This window comes from Apiospora kogelbergensis (assembly GCF_038363985.1).
Source record: "Apiospora kogelbergensis strain CBS 113332 chromosome Unknown utg000009l_segment0_segment0, whole genome shotgun sequence".
Classification (NCBI taxonomy): Eukaryota; Fungi; Ascomycota; class Sordariomycetes; order Amphisphaeriales; family Apiosporaceae; genus Apiospora; species Apiospora kogelbergensis.
Genome location: NW_027117426.1, coordinates 707,484 through 725,850, shown reverse-complemented (window position 1 = coordinate 725,850; position 18,367 = coordinate 707,484). Strand labels below are relative to the sequence as shown.

The following is an 18,367-nucleotide window of genomic DNA, read 5'->3' as shown; positions in this document are numbered from 1 at the left end:
ATAACTGCCTCCAATCAACCCGCAAGATGCTTTCGGTCCCTCTGCCTAACACTCTGCAAGGGTTGTGCTGGTGTTATTGTTTCAGGGCAGCAGGCAGCCAAAGGCGCACGCAATTTGGAGCCGTGTCATTGGCCAGTTCTACATTGCTCTGCTGCCTGGAGAGAGCTGCTGGTTCTGCCCCCTAAAGGCCCGAATAACGTCAAGTTGTGGTAAGTGCCCATATGCCTACACATTGTTCATATCCTAAGTACACAGTCAACATGTATGCATAATCATATAATCACATCGAATACTGAGAAGAGACCAATCTGTAATACCTGATTGGATGCATAATCTATCAGATGGTACGTGCATATTAGCGCACGTGCCACCACGTAGTTCTCAGTCTGGCAAGTATTGGACGAACATCCGTCCTTAGTATTTCTTGAGTAAGTTGTAGTTGAAACTGTGACTAGTGCGGACATTATCGAGAGAAATACAAAGGTTCTATGTGATTATTATAACGTGTAACGGTGGTATCTAGCTGGCGTTACTTGCATACCCTGTGACTGACTGTTGTTAGTATTGTGGTTGATGATACACACCCTCAGAACCAAGATTCCTTAGGAGTATTTTCGTTATAGATGTGTGTCACAATTTATACTCGTTGTTGTCGATGGTGAACATTGGTAAAAAAAACCCAGCCACAGGTAACCATCCAGCGTGTAACCTTCCTGCTAAGAAAACTTATCGGGTGGAAACCCGAAGCCGTACTCTAGGCTCCGGATGGTGGGGAAGTCTTCGGGAGTTAGCCTCGGCGATGCTGCAGTGCCGGAAGCCTCTTCTGTATATACAGTGGAAAGAAAGATACCCAGATTCAAACCAAAGCAGTAAGGGGATGGAGGAGCAATATGCCTACATCATAATGCCGTGCACTGCTGTGTATATAGTGATAAGTTAAGCAGCTTGTAGAATAGTTTGAGCTATTCTGCTGACGTTCTGGGCTCCGGGTGGTGTAGAGGCCATAGGCAGGATGCATGTTATCTGCACGATTACTAAAATGCAATCTACACAAAACCCCTGACGTTGGTAGCCGCTGCCAAGCCTGGGGGATGACGTATCCGCAATCCGGGGTTTGACATCACCAACCAAGCCTTGCCAATCCACCAGCTGCACGTGTGACGCGACCTCCGATGCAACCGTTTGCGACAAACAAGAATCTCATAGTTGGCTAGCATTTACTCAAAGATCGAGATCCCACAGATCCTAGACCGTGACATCCATGCAGGCATAGAAGTGTGGTCGCACTGGACAAGTATCCCTCCCCAAGCATACCTTGGTAAAGATGATGAAAAAGGCACCGGCAGCGACGTCATTCTATAGAGTGGCACAGGGCATTTAGGAAACGGCGACCATAAGAAAAGGGGACATCTCTCTTTTCTTCCTCGGATAATAGTTTTCATTCTTAGACAACTTCATCATCTGCACTCTCTTGAACGAACGCCATACATCGCATCTACTTCATCGCACAACACAGTCAAATCAACGACAACAACAACATCATCAACATGGATTCCGCCGGTGCCAAGTCTAGCGTCTCCCGCGACATGGAGGAGCTGACGCAAGGAAAGGAAGACATCTCCCACAGCGTGCAGGGCCACAAGGCCAACCTCGCCAACCCCAGTACGTCCCAATACCACAATTCATGCCTGTATTCCGCTCCAAGGTCTCCCATGCTAACGCGGCGCGCACGGCAGACACCAGTGAGAAGTCCAAGGAGAACAGCAAGAAGGTCATCGACTCGTTGGGGGAGACGCTGCTCACTACGGCGATCAGGACCAGCCGCGCACCAAGACGGCGGCGGAGAACATTGATGGGAGCCGTGCCATGTTGCAGTAAGGGGTGGGCGACATCGCCGTAATAATGGCTCGATGGGGGAACGAGCGATAGATGACTTGATGAAACAAATGAATTGTACGTTAGTGTCGGAAGAAATCAATGGCTGGATATGTCATTTTGTACCGCGAACTTATGTGAATCCTCCTGATGTCATCCCATAATATGGCATGTGCTTCCCCCCGTCGACCCCTCCGTAATAGCTGTTTGAAGGGGGTTCCTCGCCCTCTCCCGCCCCCTCTCATTATCCCTTCATATGTAGGCCCCTCAAGACATGCACTTCCCCGCAAACTCCCCAACCACCCGATTGAACTTGTCGCTCTCCTCCCAGAACATCCAGTGCCCGCTGTCGAACACCATCCACTCCGCGGCGTCCTCCCTGCCGCCGTTGCCCGCCCTGACCCGCCGCGCCGTCTCCTCCATGCCGTCGAGCGGGAAGCAGCCCGTGCGGCGCCCGGCCAAGACGAGCGTGGGCACGCGGATGGCCTCGATGGCCTCGCGGTGGTCGTAGCGCGTGTGGTCGGCGAGCAGGCGCGCGAGCCAGACGCCGTCGCACCGGCGGCTCTCGCCCACGAAGAACCGCTCGTCGCTCTCCCGCGTCTCCTGCGTCACCTCCTCCCCGCCGTCCAGGGGCCGCACCCGGTACCCCAGACACCCCGCCACGAGCCCGCGGTGCGCCTCGTCGGGCGTCTCGATCCACGCCTTCTGCGCCGCGAGCATCGTCGCCTCGTCGTAGCAGCCGAGGTGCGCCTTGTCGGGGCCCCAGCCGCGGCCGGCGCCCAGGAACCCCGGCACGCGGTCCTGCAGCGGCGCCTGGTCGACGAAGACGAACCCGCCGAAGCCGTGCTGGCCGAACAGCTCGACGTAGGTCCACAGGACGGCGGCGCCGATGGAGCAGCCGACGGGCACGACGAGGGGCACGACGCCGCGCTCCGAGGGGTTGGTGGTGGCGTGGATGGCGCGGTGGAGGTGGGCCACGAGGTCGCGCACGTCGGCCGCGAGCCGCGCGACGTGGTAGCCGGCCCGCGGCTTGTCGGAGCGGCCGTGCCCGCGCAGGTCCGGGGCCACGACCCAGAAGTCGCGCGCCAGCGCCGCGACGTTGCGGCCGAAGTACGCCGACGAGCCGCTGAAGCCGTGAAGCAGCAGCAGGATTTTGCAGTAGCGGGGGTCGGCCTCGGGCGAGGTGGGGCCATTGGCCGCCGGGAGGGGCAGCGACGACTGGAAGGCCAGGGTGCAGCCGTCGTTGGCTTCGCAGGAGAGGTACTGCATGGTGTTTGGTTTCTGTGTGATCCGGGTGATGCTGTTCGTCGTCGTCTCGGTGAGCAAAGCTGCCGACTACGTATTGCAGCAGCTCATGGCGTTTTGTGGTCTGATCCTTGTCTGTTTGACCCTAACCTCGGGCGCTGCGTCAATTTTGCATAAAATCGACCGTTGCACTGCAAGTTGACGTAGGTTTCGGCCCAAGGCACGCGCGGGCTCATACGATCAAATGTTGCCAACATAGGGTCGGAATCGAACAGACAGCAGCATACTGGATATTTGCTGATTTGTGTGTATTTTACAGCATCTCCACGATTATCATCCGGAGACTTTTCCCTATGGTACATCACATCTCCTACTTGGCTTATTTCCAGAGTGTCCTTTTCGACCCCTTTATCTAGACAGACAAGTAGTACATCCGTTGATAGGCAGCGGCTTAAGCATCGCCCTTCCAGTGCTTCATCTCTCTGCTCTTAGGAACAGACAAGGGACCGCCCTGGAGATCCCTCTTCTTGAACTCGGCCTCGATCAGCTTGAAACGTCCCAGCGCCATATCCTTGTGTCCTCGAGTGACTCGCTTGGGTGAGAATGCTACGTTGGGCAGAGAGATGAGATCCTGCTTCTTGGTCTCGATCTCTTGGGAGAACGTCTTGGGCTTCGGTGGCTTTTGCAACGTGGCCAGCAGACCGCGTGCCGTAGCAATTTCGGCGAGCTTCTGGTCGGGAACAACATGGCCTGTGAGCTGCATGACGCGCTTGACGACCTGTATAGTAATTCAATTAGTATCATCCAGATAGACTCGAATTTCGTGCAACGTACAGCGAACTTTACCCGCGCATCCAGCAGCGAAGCGCCCTTCCAGCTATGATCGGACTGTTGCTTCCAAGCAAGCGCCTCGGCGGCGGAAGGCAGGGCAAACGCCGAGTCGACGGCTGCCTCGCCATCCTTGGCCACCAGCCCCTCGGCCACAGACTGCAGGTTGCCCGTGACTGTAGCCTTTCCGTCGCTGTCGACCTTGAGGCCCAAGGCAAGCACCGCATCGTGCTGCGCCCTGTCCTGCATGCCCCAGTGTCCGGTCAGCTGGTCGTCTTTACCCAGCTGCTTCACCACCAGGGCTTCGGTGAGCGCGCGGCGCACGGCGGCTTCGATCAGCACCGGCTCCTGCACCTTCTGCTTGGGCGTGAACCCGACAAAGTCGCTCGTCTCGGGCCAGTGCTCCGGGTCGTCCCACCAGTTCCCCAGGTTGCCTATCGACTCGAGTCCCTCGGCCGTGCTCGCGGGTGTGTACAGGTTGTCGGTAATGGTGTCGGCACGCTCAGCCACAGAGGGCCGCGGGGGAGGCACGAAAACCCGCGGCTCGGCGGGGTGGAGGTCGTATTCCTGCACCTCGGTCCCCTCGACTGCGTCCTCGAGGACTTCGGGAACCGCCCGCTTGCTATCGGCGAGGGACGCCGGGAGCGTCTCGGGTTGCCGAGACGAGTAGAACCGTACTGTGTTGATCTGGACGGCCGGGGACGGTGATGGCCTCGTGGCGGCGCGCTGGATGCAGAGCGGTCGGGCAATTGAAGCCAATGGGGCGCCCGAAGGCTTTCGTAATCTCGCTATCCGACGCATTTTGGTAGACGGCACTCAAAAAGATGGGTTCGAGCCGCGATAAGTGTGCCCGTACGTATGAGGATCTCTCCAAGCCCGCATTAGATCAAGCAACTTTTTTGGCTAGGATCCCGACTCAATGGTCGGCGCCCGGAATTGTGGCTCAGTCAAGAGCTTGAGCCCCAATTGATCCCTACCTTTGTGGCTCAGCACCAGTGGTCTTAGAGGCAAGTCCAGCGACGACCAGGACTGTATTGTCGCAATCAGCAATATCCCTTCAAGCTCTCCTAGCCAAGTAGCATTGGACAGTACTATACGATGAAGCATCTGCGGATACTATTTCTCCTCCTGGGAGTCCTGTTCTCCCAGGCAATTGCTAAATGTAAGACTACATCCATTCACTTGCCATTTGCCCTTCCCCATCGTGCGCATTCCGAAGAATGGACCAACTAATGCGACGCCCATCCCCTCACAGCATCCGCCCCGACCTTCTGCAAATGCACCTGCTTCAAGAACAGCACCATCGTGCCCCTAGGCCCCAAAGACGCCTCGGACACGACCCCCTCGCACGCGAAGCCGCCGCCGCCGACGACCAACAGCCAGTTCCTGCGCTCGCTGAACCCCTTCACCACGGACGAACCCTCCCACCACCACCTGACGGCGCGCGCCGCGTCGGCGTCGTGCGCGCAGTGCACGCGCAAGTTCTGCCTGGACTACGGGTTCCCCTTCTGCAAGAAGGCCGAGGAGAAGGACGTCGTCACCATGTGCTTCCAGCGCGACAGCCGCAAGGACCAGATCATCGTCTGGGGCTTCATCTTCGGCACGCTGGGGCTCCTGGGCTGGGCCGGCGCCAAGCGCGTCTCCGAGATGCGCGAGGACAAGCAGAAGGCGGCGGCTGGTGGCGGTGGCATTGGACTGCCCGGGGGCGGCGGCCAGGATAGGGGGAACTATGTGCCGGTCGAAGTGCGATGATAACCTTCCTCGCGTTGCGGATTTATGATTTGACTTTATACTACATGGCGGAGGCCGGAGTTGCATGGCGTTTTGGTGTGCTATTATATATCATCAAGATCGGGGCAAACCCGACTTGCAGGAGCTTGTTCCCGACAGGCTACCTTAGTTCTATTCACACTTTGGCCCGGATCATAAAGGCTCTACAGTAAAAGCGCATTGAAACAGAGTAAGTCCATGTCCCAAATTGAGACTACCGTAGGTTCGACATATCCCAAATCAGACCAGAACACCGCTCATCTATCTTTCACCTGATTTAGATCAATACGTGCATGGTCCCTTGTATGCTTCAATTTGCTGTTTAAATGCCCCAACGCTCATGCAACGCACCTTCGCCTATTTTCATTTATTCATATTCTACAAGGTCTTTTAATCGTGCTTAATCTTCCTCCAGGGGAGTAGCCTTGGGTGACGCGCCGCTGTTATCAGTCACACCGTTCTTCTCTCTACGGGTGCGAACAGCATCGGCCAAGTCTTCCAGCACCGTGACGGTCGAATCCCAATCGATGCAGGCATCAGTGATGCTGACACCCTTCTTGAGCCCCGAAGGTCCCTCCGCAGGCACCTTCTGGGTGCCCTCGTTGATGTTGGACTCAATCATCACACCAATGATAGACTTCTCTCCCTCCCGGAGCTGATCGCCAATCACCTTGGCGACCTTGGGCTGGTTGCGGTGGTCTTTGTTGGAGTTGCCTACTCTATGTCAGTATTGCGTGCAACTTATCGGAGCTGGACGCTGCTTTGGCTTACCATGCGAACAGTCGATCATGATGGCCTGCTTCTGGCCCTTCTTGATGAGAATCTCCTTGGCCGCTTGGACGTTCTCCTTGTCGAAGTTGGGGCCCTTGGTTCCTCCGCGAAGGATGACGAATCCATGCTCGTTGCCCTTCGTCCGTGTGATGGCAGCCAATCCCTGCTTGGTGACACCCATGAAGTGGTGCTTGGAGGCGGCCGCGCCAATGGCGTCGATGGCCACACCCAGGTTACCGTCGGTGCCGTTCTTGAAGCCGACGGGGAAGGACAGACCGGAGGCCAGCTCACGGTGAAGCTGCGACTCGGTGGTCCGGGCGCCAATGGCTCCCACCGAGATCAGATCGGCCAAGAACTGGGGGAGATGGTGTCGAGCATCTCGCTGGCAATGGGCATGCCGTTCGACGTGAGGTCGCGGAACATCTGTCGCGACACACGCAGACCCTTGTTGATCTTGAAGCTCTGGTCGATATCGGGGTCGTTGATCAGACCCTTCCAGCCAACGGTGGTACGGGGCTTCTCGAGGTAGGCGCGCATGACGATGCACAGGTCGTCCGACAGCTTTTCGGAGAGGGCCTTGAGCTTGGCGGCGTACTCGTGGGCCATGGCGGGATCGTGGATGGAGCAGGGGCCGACGACGACCAGGAGCCTGTCGCTGCGGCCCATTACAATGGCGGCCGCATCCTGACGGCCCTTAACAACCGTCTGCAGGGCACCTTCGGTCATGGGGATCTCATCGATGAGCAGGTTGGGAGGGATCAAAGGATCCTGACCCAGGACTGAAGGTTCAGTATTGATTAGCATGACGATCGTGGGCACTCGGTGGCAGCGGGGAGGTATATTCGGTACCAAGGACAAGCACAGCTGCTCTCTTCTTGGACACCCATTTTATGCAAATTCTAGACCCAAGAAACACAATACCATTTCTGCATCAGGGCGGCGCAAGATGCTATGGTAAAACGACAAGCTAGGGCGTAGCGAACATGTACACGCCAAGATCGCCGTACGTACCTCGGGTGTCGTCCACGACGACGGGCGTCATTGCTGCACTGGGCATTGTGTAGACGGCTTGTTCTGACAACCGGTTGTATGTAGTGTATCCGAAGACGTGATCAGTGAAACACTGGGCAGTGACAGCAACGGCAGCGAGGGTCGGATACGGGTCGGGCAGCCAGACGTAAATCGGGATAGGATTTCTGGCGTTGTGGGTGAACAGTCGAGCTGGTCAGGTTGTGGTCGAGAAGGGGTAACAAGGACCGGATCAAGACAAGCGAGAACGCAGTGATATGTGACTCAGAAGCAGGGTGAGAAGTGAGTCGATATAGGTGCTGTATGTACGTAGTAGTCCAGAAATACTTTTATTCCCTGCGCCCTACACGCACCAAGTGTGGTGGGGTCGAAAGTCGTGGATTAAGGATTTTCGGACCCCAAGAGCTGGACTTCGAATCAGAGGCCTTTTCAGAAACACACGTTCCTTGAATCGAATTAGAGACCAATTGCAGCGTCTGTAATTGCAAAGGTCCCTTCTTAATTCAACCTCAATACACCATCGGTGGGTTTTCACCAGTTCATTTGATAGTTGTCTCAGTCACCACAGTTACAGTAGAGCTGATGTGGGATATGCATCCCACTTCCAACATCCCACCAACATTTTTCTGAAGTGAGGGGCAGTTGCAAAACCCGCCGACCGTTACTAGCGGGGTTGTTTTGCATGGTGATCTCAAGTTCCGTCATGACTCGACTTGGCTATAGCAAGCAGGCAGGTCTAATAGCTAGAGTAAAGATCAGAGCCAAGCAATTCAACCACGTGCTGCTTACATTGCAAAAGAACAATGGCCCTGCATAGGTATCACGAAGTTAGAGCAAAGACATGCAGTAACCTATGCTGATTCTCCGTACTTGGTGGAGAATTGGATGGAGTGAGTGACCCATACCATACCGTGAGTTGGGAAGTCCGAGCTCGGAGAAGTGAGCAAGTCGATTCATCCAGTTGCCTTGGCGTCCGTCCTGCTACGCCTGGTCATGGAATGGACAAAGACACGTCGAGAACTGCACCAAGTTTGGTGTACATGAAGGACAACGCAATGAGCCCCCTGAATCTGGGAAGTGCTCCAACTTATGCATCTTCCCGCAGTCCGGGACCTGCCAAGTACGAGAATCAAGGGACCATGAGCCCACCCGGCAATGCCTTTACCCTTGCTGGGCCCGTCATTGGCGAATCCGTCCAGGAACCATCGTCACTTTCGCTTAGACTCGGCACTCGGTATGATTCCTGGCAACTTATCTCGCTGAGGTGTTCGGTATTATTAGAACGCTCCATTTCCCCAGACCCATTTCTGCCGGATCCTCGTTCGTCTTGACTATACAATGGCGAACTGCCATAGTTAGTGTGGGGATTGTCTGGCGATCTCCTGTATTCCAATGAGCCCCTGTATGGCCGGCTGAAGTCGTTTAGTGATTAGCAGTATTGGTCGCGGAGGCACTCAGTCCGTCCCCAGCAGCGAATCCTTCATATTTCGAGAACCAGTGCCCATCCGCCTCCCCAATGGCTTTCTCACCGTTGCCTTGGCATTTCCCAGGGCTCTGTTTTACTTGGCCTCAAGATGCGTCGTTCTGTATTTCCCGTACCGAGTAGCCTCGGCGTCTGCGCCGTCGCCTTGCTTGCTCTACCGGCCCTGGTAGCCACGCTCGCTCTCGACCCCCACTATGTGCAAGCCAGGCAGGATGGCGATGCGCATTGGGTTGCCTCCTGGACTTCGATGCCACAGCTGGTAGAGCAGGACAACCTCCCGCCAGCATCATTCGTATGTGTCTTACTAAATCCGATTCGCGAATTAGGGTGCCTAACATCTGTATAGCGAAGTGGTGGTGCTGTCTTCAAAGACGCGACGCTCCGTCAAACCCTCCACCTTTCCATCGGTGCGGAGAGATTTCGCTTCCAGATCTCGAACACATTCGGCGGCAGTAATCTGCCGGTGACTGCAGCCTCGGTCGCTCTGTCAGCTGGTGACAAAGCCGGGGTGAACGCCATCGAGACTTCGACGCTGCTTGGTCTCACGTTCAATGGCTCCGAGTCGGTGTCCATTCCAAGGGGCCAAGTGGTGTATAGCGACCCTGTCGATCTCAAGGCGGCTGCTCAATCTATGGTCACTCTGAGCATCTATTCACAGGCCGGGCAGTCTGGCAGCAGTATCACGGGCCATCCTGGAAGCCGGACTACGTCTTGGATGCAGCAAGGCAATCATGTGAATGCATCATCGGTAACGGGGGCCAATACGAAGCATTGGTACTTTGCTTCGGCAGTGGATGCTTGGGTGCCAACAGCGGCCTCGGCCCTGGTCATCTTGGGCGATAGCATAACTGATGGACGAGGGAGCACGGATGATGCGAACAACCGGTACTACTTACCAAACTCCTCTCGCCGAAAGAATGCGATGAACGGCCGGCGCTGACCCTTTCTCGCTCTAGGTGGCCGGATCTGGTAGCCGCGAAGATGCAAAAGTCCAACGTGACGAACATCGGCGTCAACAACCAAGCCGCCGGCGGCAACGCGGTGCTCGCCGGCGGGCTGGGCCCGCCGCTGCTGCAGCGGTACAAGCGCGACCTGCTGCAGACGTCGGGCGTGAAATACTGCCTGCTCTTCGAGGGCGTCAACGACATCGGCAGCGGCTCGCCGGACGCGGGCACGCAGCAGCGCATCGGCGACCAGCTCATCGCTGCCTTCAAGCAGATCGCGGCCGACGCCCACCGAGCCGGCCTGCGCGTCTTCGCCGCGACCATCACGCCCTTCGGCGGCAACGGGCAGAGCTACAGCAACCCGACGCGGGAGGCGACGAGGCAGCGCGTGAACAAGTGGATTCTCGCTGGGGGCGATGGTAGCTTCAATGCGACCATCGACTTCGCCAAGTTTGTCGCCAACGGCGGTAACCCTGGGACTTTGGCGACCCAATATGATAGTGGTGACCATTTGCATCTCAACCCAGCTGGCTACCAGGCAATTGCTGATGCATTTCCTCTGGAGATCTTTAACTAGGGGGGTCATCGTACTACTTATGATCAGAAGATGTTGCACGGACGGGATTGTATAAGTTAAATATTATAAACGAAACGATCTAAATTCTCTATCAAGAAAGACGCTGCCTAGCTTCTCATTACACTGCGGACGATGCTAAAAGGAGAAAGAAATGAAAGTAGAGGAAGACGGTAGGTAAAGTGAGTGAAGTCAAGATCAAGAGAGTAGAAGGCAAAAAGCATTCAAAACGCAAAAAGAGGACGGAATTGAACCGTGATTCCTCCCGACGTGGGGGTCGAACCCACAGCCTTGGGATTAAAAGTCCCACGCTCTGCCATTGAGCTAGCCGGGATTGCTTGTTTAAGCTGATTGATGAACTGTAGAGTTCTTACAGTATACTATATCCAAACATGAGGTTTAGTCTTGAAAATAGCAATACTCAATTTAGTTGAACGCTATTCTATTCCGTCCAGTGGCTTTTAACATTTCTCTAGTAATGGGCTGACCTGTCACTTCAAGACTGTATCCCAATTGACAGATTCTTGCTTCAACAATTCTATAATTCCTGGTAAAAGAAACTATCACGAGAGACTTCTCAAGGATTGCATTAATTGACTCCTTCCAATAACAGCTTTCAAAGATCGTGCTTTGAATGATTCGACTGCCAAATCAGCCCAAGTTGTCCTGTAAGTCTTGTCCCTCCAGGAAGCTGCCATGAGGTTATTCAGCCTATTTGAGTTCGATCGATTGAGAGATTTGTTATAAAAGAGTTTTCAGGCTATTGGGTATAGTGGCCACTTGGTTGCGTGCGCAGATTTAAAGAGTCACATTTATAAGGTTTCGTTTCTGTTGGGATCAGATTGTCCCTGTGCATGAATTCCTCGCAGGTTCCCCTAGCTTATATGAGCGATGACCCTTTTCCCGTTTCCGACAAGAATCTGTCCCTGCGCGTGCATGCACACATAGGTATGGCCGCATTCGCCTCCTTCTTGCATTGCCTTCCAGGTTGGATCGCGCGACAAGCCACGCTTTTTGCCAATTATGTCCACTGCCTCCATAAAATGAATCTTGTCGCCGGCCGCGACAATACAGCAAGCCCTTACAGCCCCAGGAGCACGAGCGCCCCCGAGATGGCCGCAGGGACGGCCTGGACGAAGAGGATCTTCCGGTTGGCGGTCAGGCCGCCGTAGACGCCGGCGACGCCGACGCAGCCGATGAAGAAGAGCTGGATCTGCCGGGCGACGGCGGGCACGGGGTGGGCGAGGGCCCAGACGAAGCCGGCGGCCAGGAAGCCGTTGTACAGCCCCTGGTTCGCCGCCATCGTCTTGGTCTTCTCGGCGAAGTCGGGCTTGAGGCCGAACGCCTTGTGCCCGCGCGGCGTCGTCCACAGGAACATCTCCAGCGCCATGATGTAGCCGTGCAGGCCGGCCAGGAGGCCCGTCGCGGCGGTGGAGAGGAGGGGCATGGTGATGATGGTGGTGGCGGTGGCGGTGTTGATTATGCTGCTGAGTCTGACGGTGGAGAGTCTTTGTTATGGGAAAACGAATAGATATGAAAAGTAATAGAGCCACAACCTTGACTGGATTGTTGGGGAAGATGCAGTTGGGTATGCCCTTGACGATGCAAAACGGCTGGCGTTCTATTTAACATTCACGGCTTGCATTGAGTTCAGAGTTGACTGACTCGCGCACTTTGCTCGCCAAGCTGAAGTTTAGAGTACAGCCCCCCCTGCCTGGAAGCTGGCGCCTCAATTTTCAGACAGGCGCTACTACTTTTGCTTGAAGTTCGTCGTATGTTTTGCGAAACCATTACTTATCAATCCACAATGCATTGCTTTAATTTTGATATCCTTTACTCCCGCAGACACTGCCTCGGTTCCCCGGCAGTCACGTGCGATTAGACGAAGCATTAGAACGGGTACTTTTCCCGCTTGAGCTGCTGCTCGCTTTTCGTGAATGTCAAGGTATGGGCCCAACAGAAACGAAGTCTTGTAAATGTAACTTTTTAAATCAGCGTACACAATTAAGTGGCCATTATACCCAATGGCCAAAACAAATCTCTCAATTAAACGAACTCAACCCGGCTGAAATAACCTCATGACAGCTTTCTCTAGTAACTCAGGGCATCCTGTATAAAGAGGCCTGCCTCGCTCTCGTCAACGTATCCTTTTCCATTGCCAAATTCAATCACACAGCCCCGCGTGTTATATCTACCTTCGTCAGTCTTAGCTCATCTGCACGTACGCAAAATTCATCAAGATGCAACTGTCCGCCACCTCTGCTCTGCTCGTCAGCCTGCTGCTTATGGCAGCGCCGTGGTAAGCTAAGCCAGCCGTCTTGGAAGCTCGCCCCGATATCCTTGGAACAATGTATTGACAGCATCTAGCATGGCTGAGGAATGCACCACGAGAACTATCCGTAAATGCTTCCAAGATGGCCCAATAGAATGCTATACCACGACCGCAGTCTACTGCCCCGGGGCTTCCGCAGAGCCAACTCCGGCCTAGCGGCACGGCATGGGAAAGCAGCGCCGGTGAGTACTGAGAGTTGGGCGCCTGTGAAATGACAACCTGTATACTGATGAGTTCGTGTGAGGGGGGACAGTGTACTCTCGAGTAAACAGCGATAGCTCTGGTAGTTGAGGCCACCTCGGCTGCTTCCACGGAGTGTTCTATAATGCTGGAAATATCAAGATAGTGTATCATGTTACGGCACCCTCATTCGTTAGACTGAGCCGGGTGAAGACGAGTTCGTTGTCCGAGCTATAGCTTAGACCAGCGTAATAGAATCAGTATACCCTTGGTCGAATATGCTCAGGCCCCCCAAGCTGTGCTCTGCATAGAAACCATCCTACGCGATAGTACGTCCCTGGATGAGCTGCTGGATAAATAAGAAGTCCCCAAGCGTCTCGTTCGTGTCCTGGCTTGCAGAAAGTGCAGCGGCCGATGCCACTGTCCCCACGGTTCCTATCTTGGTAGAACGTCCGACGATAGTCCTGCCTCCTTATCATTTTTTCTCTCCAATTGGAGTACCTTTTTTCTGTGACGCCATCCGCCATCGTGACTGGAGGCTCCGAGCAGCAACTGCAAAGGAGTAGAAGGCGACATTGGCGCACGATGTCGCCCTCTCGGAGTGGGCTCACGTGCCAGTCTGTTCCTATATAGGCCACTTGCCCCTCGGACACAGTATACCAATATGACATTGACCTGCGGTTTTGATGCATCCATACCCCCGGCATATCCAGCAGCTTGCCAGAAAGCTCAATTGTCGCGCTCTTGATTCTCCCGAGTGGGTTTTTGCCGTCTACTTGGCTCTCGGCACGTAAGTGAAGTAGTTCCGATCTGATATGGCTCCTAATCCGACAGCGAAAGACTTTTGCCGGTGTCAGAATGAATCCAATATTACCCGGGCTGCGGCCCACCCAGCTCCAAGAAGGGCCAACCTTGGGCTGAGTCGATGATAGTGACTGAAACAAGTCCCCGAATGTATACTTCTTTTCATCCATGACATCCCAGAGTAGGCCGCACTCGATGTCGTTACCCCAGAGACCTGCGATATAGTCACTCTTATAAACATCTTGGAATAACCGGGCTATACCAGAAAGGCCCGGTAAGATATCGGCGTCATCGCTCCATTGCAGCACTGCAAACTCTTTGATAACTGAGTACCACAAATCTGGAAAGAGATCGCTATGACTTAGGATCTCATCTCGCGTGATAGAATACCTACCAAAAGGCCATATAGTCCTATAACTAAACGTATCCTCGAGTGCGTATCCATTTTCGCATGTGACGATGTTATCGACGTGAATATGGATCATGCAGGTACCAAAATACAACCTTCTCGTTGCTAGCATTCGTTCTTCTAAGTTCAAATGTTGTCAGAACTCACATATCCGGAAACTTATGTCAAGGCGTGTATGATCACGACATCTGGAAGACAAATTGACAAGAAACAGATGAGGAACAGGGTGAACTTACGGAAAATCCATCCACGTAATCTCCATGGGGATACCCGTAAATCTATGTGGAAGGGCGATAGCGAGTCTATATCGCGGATATTGCTATCGTATGGAAACATCTTATCCCTGTCATATTTTAACAGAGTGATGGTTCCCGCGGGGGAGAGGGCGTTGGCGGAGGCCAATGCTAGGTCCAATCGAGGGCGGGTGCGCTCAAGAAAACTGCCAAGACAGGACGAATTCGCTATGGCACAGATTGCCAAAGCAGAACCTGCGAACACTTTCTCCATATCGTAGCTCTGTTCTTCCCAGTCCGCGAGATCATGTTGGAGGATACACAACGCATCAACCCATAGAAACCGAAACCCAATGGCTCGACACGTTATTACAGCATCTCGTATCACAGGGGTGAGACTGGCCATCTTGATCCCTCTGTATAAGCTTCCCTTCGATTCGGCCGTCAGAAGTAACTGTTGCCTTGCGTCAACGGGTGGGCCCCAGCAATAACTCAGGGCAACATATTCCAATAGCTGATCATTGATTGACTTATGGACCGTGGCCGTATCAATAACGCGAGGTAAAAACTCGTCGGTATGGCCTAGGTCGAGTAGCCTCTTAGGTTTGAAGCGGGAGTCAGCTTCCTTGTGGCCTCCTGCTTGTAGGCATTGCTGAATTAGGGTGAGGTTTACTGGGTCCAGAGGTGCCAAGCGCGGCGGTGAAAAGAGGCCGAGTCTGGTTGATAATCGATCTGATCACGATCGGGTCAGTCATGTAGAAGCTGACGATATGAAAAGATTTGCTTACCGTCAGATGAGCCCACTAGACAGCGTAATGTTCGTGCGTACTCAGATGCACTCCCTGCTTGCATAACGCGCAAAGAAATATGTCGGAGAGTATTCCCACTCGACTGCCCTTGCATAGGCTTGTCATTCCAATCGAACAGCAGCCATACATAGAACGGCTCGTCTGTCTTACCGAACGAATCATGATCTTCATTGGGCTCTTGCAAGTCGCTGAGATAATGTTCGCGTAAATAATTGCACAACACGCAGCCTTCCCGGGACCTTTGTTCCAAAGAGGGGAGAGTTGGACTGGAGTCCACGGCGCAAAGATGAGAGTACTCGATGCAGCCGTACCAAGAATCTGAGATCGTGGGATGTGAAAGCGCACTGTTCCGGCCACGACCTATCCTTTGCATTGCCCAATAACAGTATTGGCATACTTTGGGACCCCCGTTCGCCAGCTCACAGAGCCTAGGCAAGGCCTGATATCGAAACGCGCGTTCCTTGAGCTGGATGAGTGCCGCAGCTAACTCAAAGGAAATCTCCGCGAAATCGCTTATGTCTCCCATAGAGAGTAGCGCCGGCGTATCGTAAAGATTCCCATAAAAGAATAACGCTTCGAGTTCATCGATGACTTCATCTGCTTCCTCCAAGTCGAATGCGCTGTCCTCCTCTGTCGAGGCCAAGAGCTTGGCTTTGTCCAAAAGCAAGCGGTGTGCGCCTGAACCATCTCGCCAGTTGATGTCCAGCTTGTTTAGCACTTTGGCCATCGTTTACCATCCGTGCGGTGAGCTTCGTGACGGTAGATGGAAGAAATGATGAACAGTGAGGATAAGCTCAATTTGTTAATGCGAGACAGTGGACGTCAGCATATCCCCTCAATCGGATTTCGGCAAATGAAAAATGCCGAGATCTCTGTGCCGCAATGTGACTGCGCTGCCAATCTCTTCCTCTCATATAATGGCGTACCATTCGTCATCTATAGTCTCGAGACTGATTGTATAGGAGTTTATTGGGGCCCGTTTTTGAAATGGACATACAGCTTTACATAAAAAGAATGACCTGTATCGGCTACAATTACTAATGATAAGCTTCAAACGTCTTAACACATATAAATTGAAGCTTACGAAGATGGATTATATTCTTGTTTCATGCCTCGCTTGTAGTCACCCACCCATTAAACGGAAAACCTGAATTTGTTACGATGATCAGATACCCATTCTTGTTGCGTAAAAGACAAGTAGAGCTTTTTACAGTTGAATGGAGCGTTATAGATCGGAGGGCAATCACAAAAGACACAGGCCACAAGTATAAGATTAAACAATACCATCATCATCGCATTAACTGTCTTCATGATGGAAAACAAAACAGAACCAAATCCTGAAAAGGTTCATACGGTACCCAAAAGCCGGATCGCTCCCACCAGCGGGTTGCCGCTGTACCCTTCTGAAGATGGATTCTGACAGAGCTTTCGCACCTGTGAAGAACACTGAGGCTATGAGCGCAAACCCATAGCCTATGTAAGAGAAATCAAAACTCCATATTCCCACAGAACACCCAGTTTTTCCCCAACCCATTGTTTTGTTTTCCGAGCTCCCTCCCTCAGAATAGAGAGAAAACTATCACGTTCAGCCTCTAGCACCAGTCTTGCCCATAAAACTCCCAGGCGAATCAAACACTGTGATCATAAGTGAGGCATATATCCAAGAGAATGGAACTTAGGCAAAGCCTGTTTAGTTCTCGGCAACGATGCTGCCGAAGTCGCGGACGTGGGAGCGCTTGTAAGGGCCGTTCTTGCTCTCGCTGCCCGAAGCACCGACGTTAGCACCAACGTTGGCACCAACGTTGGCACCGCTGTTGCCGCCGAGGCCAGCATTGGCACCGACGCCGGCACCGACACCGACACCGTTGCCGCCGAAGCCAGCTTTGGCACCGACGCCAGCACCGAAGCCGGGCAGGCCAGCATTGGCACCGAAACCAGCACCGGCACCGACACCGTTGCCGCCGAGGCCAGCATTGGCACCGACACCAGCACCGAAGCCGGGCAGGCCAGCATTGGCACCAACCTGAACACCCTTACCGCCGAGACCAGCATTAGCACCCACACCGGCACCAACACCGGCACCGTTGCCGCCGAGGCCAGCGTTGGCACCGACACCAGCACCGAAGCCGGGCAAGCCAACCTTCAGGCCACCTCAAAGGAGACCTCCCTGGTAGCCGTTGCCGTTGCCGTTGACGCCGACTTGAGCACCGACGTTACCAAGGTAGTTGCCACCAGCACCGATCGTGGCGCCGACGTTGCCGAGGACACCGCTAGCAGCCTGCATGGCGCCGCCGACGACGGGGGCGACGATGCCGTCGACCGCGCCCTTGACGACACCGCCGACCAGAGGCAGAGCACCCTTGACGACGCCGCCGACGATGTCGGGCACCTGGACGTTACCGCCGTACGATCCCTGGGGGGACGCGGCCTGGACGCCGCTGCTGCCGCCGTACGATCCCTGGGGCGACGAGCCCTGGGGGACGCGGCCTGGACGGTGGAGGGGGCGGTGGTGGTGGCGGGTGCAGGGCTGCCGTACGATCCCTCGGGGACGCGGACTGGACGGTGGCGGCCGGGGCGGTAGTGGCAGCGGCGGGAGCGGGGCTGCCGTAGGAGTCCTGGGCCTGGGCCTTGGCGCCGTAGGAGTCGCCGTGGGCGGAGACGAGGGAGGCGGTGCCCAGAAGGATGGCGGCGACGACGGAGTTGGTCTTCATTTTGGCGGTGGGAAAGGTGGAAAGAGGGTGATGGTTTCGGTCCGAGTGAAGGGAGTGAGTCAGGTAGAACTGGGTGAGCTGCTTAATGACAGACTGCGAAAAGAGTGTGTTGGTGAAACGAGTGACTGGTGATGATGATGGTAGTTGGTGATGGTGATAGGATTCTTTTTCTTGTACTATGAGAGCGGAGGGGACATGGCCTTTATACAAAGCTCGACGCTGTTGGTTCGGAGTGTTCGAGGCTCGTGGCTACCCGTCTAGCTAGCTAGCTATTCGGCGGCCCCTTTTTCGAGTCGTAGTCCAATGCGCCACTGGATCCGGCCTTCTCGCCTCTCTCTCTCTCTCTGCCATTCTACTGAGCAACACGTAA

The 18,367-nt window shown here is 54.4% G+C and overlaps 9 protein-coding genes across 9 annotated transcripts; 3 read left to right on the top strand and 6 right to left on the bottom strand.

The window, feature by feature from the left end:
* Positions 1-1,547: 1,547 nt before the first annotated feature.
* Positions 1,548-1,878, top strand: PG998_013297 (uncharacterized protein; the record flags this gene model as incomplete). The annotated part of the gene is made up of 2 exons (XM_066880113.1): positions 1,548-1,662; positions 1,751-1,878. The coding sequence occupies 2 exons, from the start codon at positions 1,548-1,550 to the stop codon at positions 1,876-1,878; spliced, it is 243 nt and encodes an 80-aa protein (XP_066724252.1).
* Positions 1,879-2,142: 264 nt separating this feature from the next.
* On the bottom strand, positions 2,143-3,144 carry PG998_013296 (AB hydrolase superfamily protein YdjP; the record flags this gene model as incomplete). The annotated part of the gene is made up of 1 exon (XM_066880112.1): positions 2,143-3,144. One exon carries the CDS (start codon positions 3,142-3,144, stop codon positions 2,143-2,145), a length of 1,002 nt encoding a protein of 333 aa, XP_066724251.1.
* Positions 3,145-3,571: 427 nt separating this feature from the next.
* On the bottom strand, positions 3,572-4,749 carry PG998_013295 (uncharacterized protein; the record flags this gene model as incomplete). The annotated part of the gene is made up of 2 exons (XM_066880111.1): positions 3,572-3,898; positions 3,955-4,749. The coding sequence occupies 2 exons, from the start codon at positions 4,747-4,749 to the stop codon at positions 3,572-3,574; spliced, it is 1,122 nt and encodes a 373-aa protein (XP_066724250.1).
* A 23-nt stretch (positions 4,750-4,772) lies between these two features.
* PG998_013294 (uncharacterized protein) lies at positions 4,773-5,700 on the top strand (the record flags this gene model as incomplete). The annotated part of the gene is made up of 2 exons (XM_066880110.1): positions 4,773-4,800; positions 5,204-5,700. The coding sequence occupies 2 exons, from the start codon at positions 4,773-4,775 to the stop codon at positions 5,698-5,700; spliced, it is 525 nt and encodes a 174-aa protein (XP_066724249.1).
* Positions 5,701-6,118: 418 nt separating this feature from the next.
* Positions 6,119-7,531, bottom strand: PG998_013293 (phospho-2-dehydro-3-deoxyheptonate aldolase; the record flags this gene model as incomplete). The annotated part of the gene is made up of 4 exons (XM_066880109.1): positions 6,119-6,432; positions 6,490-6,816; positions 6,846-7,268; positions 7,501-7,531. The coding sequence occupies 4 exons, from the start codon at positions 7,529-7,531 to the stop codon at positions 6,119-6,121; spliced, it is 1,095 nt and encodes a 364-aa protein (XP_066724248.1).
* Positions 7,532-9,092: 1,561 nt separating this feature from the next.
* PG998_013292 (uncharacterized protein) lies at positions 9,093-10,522 on the top strand (the record flags this gene model as incomplete). The annotated part of the gene is made up of 3 exons (XM_066880108.1): positions 9,093-9,293; positions 9,348-9,886; positions 9,958-10,522. 3 exons carry the CDS (start codon positions 9,093-9,095, stop codon positions 10,520-10,522), a joined length of 1,305 nt encoding a protein of 434 aa, XP_066724247.1.
* Positions 10,523-11,600: 1,078 nt separating this feature from the next.
* PG998_013291 (uncharacterized protein) lies at positions 11,601-11,966 on the bottom strand (the record flags this gene model as incomplete). The annotated part of the gene is made up of 1 exon (XM_066880107.1): positions 11,601-11,966. One exon carries the CDS (start codon positions 11,964-11,966, stop codon positions 11,601-11,603), a length of 366 nt encoding a protein of 121 aa, XP_066724246.1.
* A 3,180-nt stretch (positions 11,967-15,146) lies between these two features.
* PG998_013290 (uncharacterized protein) lies at positions 15,147-16,013 on the bottom strand (the record flags this gene model as incomplete). The annotated part of the gene is made up of 5 exons (XM_066880106.1): positions 15,147-15,209; positions 15,266-15,280; positions 15,414-15,474; positions 15,526-15,646; positions 15,710-16,013. The coding sequence occupies 5 exons, from the start codon at positions 16,011-16,013 to the stop codon at positions 15,147-15,149; spliced, it is 564 nt and encodes a 187-aa protein (XP_066724245.1).
* Positions 16,014-16,976: 963 nt separating this feature from the next.
* Positions 16,977-17,997, bottom strand: PG998_013289 (uncharacterized protein; the record flags this gene model as incomplete). Its single annotated transcript, XM_066880105.1, has 3 exons — positions 16,977-17,437; positions 17,495-17,759; positions 17,848-17,997. The coding sequence occupies 3 exons, from the start codon at positions 17,995-17,997 to the stop codon at positions 16,977-16,979; spliced, it is 876 nt and encodes a 291-aa protein (XP_066724244.1).
* Positions 17,998-18,367: the final 370 nt, after the last annotated feature.